This window comes from Nicotiana sylvestris, chromosome 4 (assembly GCF_000393655.2).
Source record: "Nicotiana sylvestris chromosome 4, ASM39365v2, whole genome shotgun sequence".
Lineage (NCBI taxonomy): Eukaryota > Viridiplantae > Streptophyta > Magnoliopsida > Solanales > Solanaceae > Nicotiana > Nicotiana sylvestris.
In genome coordinates, this window is record NC_091060.1 from 70,757,793 (window position 1) to 70,764,512 (window position 6,720).

Consider the following 6,720-nt stretch of genomic DNA (forward strand, 5'->3'; position numbering starts at 1 on the left):
ACTGGCTCTTCTTCCAGAGGATAATCTTTATTAGATTCCTCTTCTGCTTCTTGTGTAGGAAACTCCACCTGCTTAGAAGCACCCTCATTTTGTTTGGTATCTTCTGTTACCTTATTTACCATAGCAGATTCATCAAAGGTAATATCCCTATTGAATATTACTTTCTTTGTCATAGGACATCATAAGCAATATCCTTTGACTCCAGAAGTAATCCGCATAAAAATAGACTTCTTTTCTCTTGGATCCAATTTTGACTCTGTTACATGATAATATGCGGTTGAGTCAAACACGTGCAAAGAGTTATAATCTACAACAGGCTTTCCATACCATTTTTCAAATGGTGTCGTGCCATCAATAGCATCATATGGTAGACGATTAATGAGGTGGCATGCATATGTACCTACCTCAGCCCAAAATTCTTTACCCAAGCCAATATTGGACAACATACACCGTACCTTTTCCAGCAAGGTCCGGTTCATACGTTCTGCTACTCCATTCTATTGTGGTGTATGTCTGACAATGAAGTGTCGGACGATGCCATCATTTTTATAGACCTTATTAAAATGATCATTTTTGTATTCACCTCCATTGTCTGCGCGAATACACTTGATCCTCCTGCATGTTTGATTCTCCACCATCATTTTCCATTTGAGAAAAATTCCCAACACTTCATATTTGCTCTTCATTGTATACACCCACACTCTTTGAGAAAAATTATCAACAAAGGTTACAAAATAGTGCTTCCCACCCAATGAAAGTGTTTTGGAAGGACCCCAAACATCAAAGTGTACATAATCCAAAATGCCTTTAGTATTATGAATCATTGTACCAAATTTAACCTTTGTCTGTTCCCTTTGACACAATGCTCGCAAAACTCCAAGTTGCAAGCCTTTACTCCTTTTAACAATCCTTGATCTGATAAAGTTTTCAAGGATTTACTTCCAGCATGTCCCAAGCGCATGTGCCATAGCCTGGTTGCTTCTGCCTTTTCTTCGTCACTGGATGTTATTGTCATTGTCCCAATGTACTACCGCGATAACGGTACATGTTATTGTTCTTCCGATTAGACTTCATTACCACTAGTGCACCGGAGCATACTCTCATCACTCTATTTTCTGCAATGATTTTGAACCCTTTTGATTCTAGGGCTCCCACAGAGATGAAATTTTTCTTCAAACCCGGTACATATCGAACATCTGTTAATGTTATGATCATTCCATCATGGTTCCTTAATTGTATTGAACCAATGCCATATGAGGTAAGAAGATTGTTATTCGCTGTGTGGACGACTCCATATTCTTCTTCATTAAAATCCACGAACCAGTCCCTGTTGGGACACATATGATAGCTACAAGCCGAGTCCATCAACCATATGTCTGATAATGTTGATGGCTCTGTTGTAACTAATGAGAAGTCTAAATCATCACCATCAGCTATCTTTGAATCCATAATGGCCTTTCCATTGTTATGTTTGGCCTTATTCTTCAACTTCGGACAGTCTTTCTTCCAGTGCCCCTTTTCTCGACAAAAGACACATTTATCTTTGCTGGGTCTAGATCTTGACTTGGATCTTCCTTTCTTTGTCCTCATTTAATTTTGAGGACGACCTCTCACAACCAGTGTCTCTCCTTCTCCGCCCTTCTGTTTTTCTCCCATTCTTTGTTCATAGCTGTACAAAGCCGAACAAACTTCTCTGAGAGAAATTTCGTCATTTTCATGGAGTAGAGTAGTTTCAAGGTGCTCGTACTTATCAGGAATTGACCCCAACAATATCATGGCCAAGTCACCATCATCAAAAGTTGCATCCATATTTTGCAAATCTGTGACCAACTTATTGAAATTAGTGATATGTTCATTCATCGTGGTACCAGGAACATAGGTGAAGCGAAATAGTCTCTTCTTCACGTACAATTTATTTTGACTGTTTTTCTTCAAAAATTTATCCTCCAGTGCTTTCCATAATTTACTTGCAGAAGTTTCCTTTATGTCTGGATATTTCTGCTCTCTAGCAAGGTAGGATCGAATGGTACCGCAAGCAACAGGGTTGATAATTCTCCAATCTTATTCTCCAATAATATCTGGTCTCTTTTCTTCAATTGCAAGATCTAGCCCTTGTTGAAAAAAGAACATCTAGAACCTCGCCTTGCCACATCCCAAATGTCCTGACCCGTCAAAAATTTCTACCGCAAATTTCGCATTTGACACAATTCTTGTCATAAGCGAAGATGCCAATGATGACGTATTGTTGACACTTGATGTAGATTCTTCTTGTTTATTGTCTCCTATCTTTGACATAAATATTATTTAATAGCTGACGACACAAATCAAGATTATTTCCTTTCTGGTGTGGAAGATCAGACTAAGCTGCAACTACAGAGCATACTCAGATAGAACCTTGACTCAATTACAAGATGAATCTTTTCTGATGTGGAAGATCAAACTATGCTGCAACCACAGAGCATACTTAGACAGTAACTTGGCTCTGATACCAATTGTTGTAGAAGCCAAATGTATATAGTGTGAATGAGTCACAACTACTATACCAAAAATTATGACAGTCACCAAATAATAAATAAGACAATAAAGCAACAATAAAAGGAACACCAGAATTTACGAGGTTCGACCAATTTTGCTTACTTCCTCTTACACAACCAATATTTTATTCCACTCCAAAAATACAAGTGAAATAATACTAAAGAGAGAAGATACAAATGTCTTAAGAAGATAACAAGGCAAATGAGAGATGTTTTTAAATCCTAAGCATTATGCCTTCTTTTATAGGGTGAAATTCTCCCCCAAATGAAGTCCCCCACCGATGTGGGATGAATTTTTGACATATTCAACAAAGGGACCCCCTTATCCCCCCTCCCCCTGAATCTTCCTTGAATGTAATTGTGTTGGTAAAAAACTGATTCACCACGTGCACAACATAACGGTCAATACATGATAAACAATGCCTAATCAACCTAGGTAAGATAGGATCATCTTGAAGCGTCGAACAGGAAGGTCAGTTCAAGAATGTATTCGAGATCATTTGTACCGAGATTATCTATACCAAGATCATCTGAACTAAGATCATAATAATGCCATCACGAAACGATCATCCAAAAAGCTTTTCACGCACCATAAGGTAGATCAGCAAATTTTGAAACATTCGGGATCCAATATTAACTATAGATTAGTTACAAATCCTGCAAGTATAACGGTCGGAACAAGTTAATAAGGTTGATATCTGAAGGGCGTGATCTTAGGAGACAATTACATTAGTAATTTCTATATAAACCCTTATTCTCCCACTTTGTATCCTATCATAAATTTTACACTCTTACTACAAGTGTTACAAGTGGACGACTAATATAACATCACAACATTTGCTTAATGATATTGTATAGGGCAAAATCGCTTCACACATGAAATCGGGGACAAATGGAAGATGAAGCGAGTTAAAACCAAGACCGAGGACAACAACTTCGGTTGGCATCGGATAGACCCCGAAGGGAACATTATCAACGAGAGAAAATAAAGAAATATTTGTCATATCACTATAACAAAAAATGCTTTTAGCGGCAATTAAAATTCTTTATAGCGGCAATAGAAATGGCCGCAAAAACATTTATCGGCAATTAATTATTAGCCGTTGAAGCTGGCGTCGGCAAAGGCTTTAGCGGCCATTTATCTAAATGCTGGTAAAGGTCCATGTTATGGCCGGTAAAAGTCCTTTAGTTTTAGTGGCAAATATTACTGGCAATTATAATAAACACTAAAACTCACAAAAAATTCCATAAGCCCTATATTTTGCAGCTTTTATTATTACCGCTAAAAGTAAATTTAATAATCGGTAAAAAAAATCCCTTTTTGGAAACAAATATAATAGCCACTAAAGCTATATCCATCTTCATTTATTTTTTTAATAGCTTTTATTATTGTTGATAAAAGTTCATTTAATTGCTATAACAATGATTCTTTAAAAACTTTTCTTATTGTCACTATCTATTAAGAAAGAGTTTTTCCATCATTGTTAGTTAATGCCTGATATTCTTATTAACCTTAAAAATGAATACTCTTCAAAGGTCTTAATGCACTTCATTAATCCGCAACAACCGAAATTATTAATCCAAAAATTGAAAGTGTCAACAACATAACAAAATGCTAACCTATTTAAATCTAACACCTAGTGTCATTTTGCATCTAACAAGTTATTTTATAAAGTAGCTACATACAATAAGCAACATAAAAATATTCTCCAACTCTTGATCATAATGTAATCTGCCATGAGCGAAGATTTTGACCGCTATAATGTATGACCTGAAATGACAAATAAAATAAATATAAATAAATAACCACATATGAAGTTCATTAATAGTCAGAAAAATAACTGTCTGGTGTTTACATGCATATACACTAGCGTATCAAGGAATTGCTACAACAAAATTCCATCAAAATCAAATGTACAAGAAATTTGTTGTTAATATTTTTTCTCGGCAGAATACATAGTCAGACACTTAAACTATCAAAAAAAGTTCACTTGAACACCTCAACTAAGCCATTTTCCACCGAAACACTTTTACTGCACCAGTTTAACACGTTCGACCCGGGCTTATAATTTTTTTTGACGCGTTTGATTACGCGCTTCCAGCATGGATAATCTAACCAATTAAAAATTGACACATTTTTTACCATGACACATAGATTATTTTACAAGCTAAACCAAACATATTTACTCTATTCCTAATTATAACCTTCTTTACACATTCCTAAAACAACAAACGACCAAAAAATCCCTAAGTCCCAAATTCGATTCCAGTAAAATCCGCCCAAAGCGATGCATGTCCATTGATTTTGCTTCGTTGTCATTTGATATTGAGTGGTAATTAGTGCCATAGGTAAATATCTGTTCTATTTGTTTGATTTTGTCCAAATATGTGCTTGAAGAATGATCATCAGTATATTGTCGGTGCTGACTTGTTGAAGCGCTGCTTGATTTCAAATTTGAAGTGCTGAAAGGGTAAGTCTTTTTAGTGTTTGTATTGTAGTCATTTTAGTGGTGGGCCTCTGTGGGAGTTGGGACTGATTTGGGACCACAATTAGGGTTTTTTTTAAAGAAATTGGGCAATATTAAAATAGTGATGTCAGACTTTATTGCTGTTAATTTTTACCATGGCGGTAATTTTACCCTTGACCTTGACTCGAAATATATGGGGGAACAAGAGGTGTTAATAGCTGATATTGATAAAGACCATTTTTCTATTCCAGAATTATTATATTACACTAAAAAATGGGATATGCCACAGTGGGTAGCTTCTATTACCAAGACCCGAAAACTAAGAATTTTGTCTATGTGGATAGGATGCACAATTATTGAATATTGTGTCTAACCTTGAAAATGGAGACTAGTTACATTTGTATATTCAACATATTGTTCTAGACCCTGAGGTAGTGGATAATGTGTCTCCTACTAGACTTATTGGTGGTCCAGAAATAGGTTTAAGTGAAGTGAATGAGGCATCTGGGGAAACAAACACAGAAGAGAGGGAAGAGGTTGCTGCTGAAACTGAAATTAGGGAAAATGTTGTTGATGAAAGTGAAGTGAGGGAAGAGGTTGCTGCTGAAACAGAAGAGAGGGAAGAGGTTGTTGCTAAAAGTAAAGTGGGGGAAAATGTTGTTGATGAAAGTGAAGTGAGGGAAAATGTTGCTGCTGGAACTGAAGTAAGGGAAGAGGTTGATACTGAAACTGAAGTAAGGGAAGATAATGTTACAGACTTTGATGGTGCTATTTCAGATCTAGACAGTAGTAGTGACTCAGAGTTTGATGTTGTACCAGAAGAAGATGATAGTGATGCTGAGGAAGAGTTGATAGCTGTTAGGAATGAAAAGAGAACCAAGCTAAAGGCTAGAAGAAGGAAAAAACCAACTGTTCATGTAGAAGTACCTCTAGGAGAAGGAAAAATAGATAGAGGCTTTGAAGACATTAGCAAGAACAAGGCAGACAAATATGCTGGTAAATTAGGTGGGGATGAGGACTATATTGATAGTTCTGATATATGTAGTGATGATTTTGATGATGAGCTAGATGTGGAAGATGAAATTGGTGTTGATTTGCCAAGTAGAAGGAAGAGTACAAAGTTAAGATATGATCCAGATTGTGTTGTGGCTATTTTTGAACTTGGCATGATATTTGAGAATGTCAAATAATTTAGGAAGGCAGTGACTGACTATGCTATTAAATACCATGCATAGTTGAAACTCAGACCTAATGAGGCAACTAGGGTAAGGGTGAAATGTAAATCAAAGATTTTTCAGTGGGAGTTATTTGCAAGTCTTGACAAGGATTCAGGGAATTTTATAATTAAGAAGTATCATCCTATTAACAAGTGCAATCCAATGAACAAAAACAAGCTTTGTAATTCTAAGTATATTGCTGACAAATTCAGAGATAGGATCACATCTCAGCCCTATATTAGGATCTGGGAAATACAAGAATTGGTTAGAGACAAATTGGGTTTATATGGCCTGACACTAATAACATGGTAATTGAGCCTTCTTCACCAAAGCCAATGCCAGACAGGGCCCAAAAGAAAAGAAGAAAGGCAAAGAATGAGCCTAATAAAAAGAAGTATGACAAGCTCTTTAAGCAAGGAGTTAAGATGACATGTTCAAAATGTCATCAAGGAGGCCATAACAAGTCTACATGCCAATCAAGGGTATGTTGTAATATTTTTC

At 36.2% G+C, this 6,720-nt stretch overlaps 1 protein-coding gene across 1 annotated transcript; it reads left to right on the top strand.

Annotated features, from left to right (window-relative positions):
* Nucleotides 1-5,275: 5,275 nt before the first annotated feature.
* LOC138889682 (protein gar2-like) lies at nt 5,276-6,192 on the top strand. The gene is made up of 2 exons (XM_070173016.1): nt 5,276-5,294; nt 5,426-6,192. Exons 1-2 carry the CDS (start codon nt 5,276-5,278, stop codon nt 6,190-6,192), a joined length of 786 nt encoding a protein of 261 aa, XP_070029117.1.
* Nucleotides 6,193-6,720: the final 528 nt, after the last annotated feature.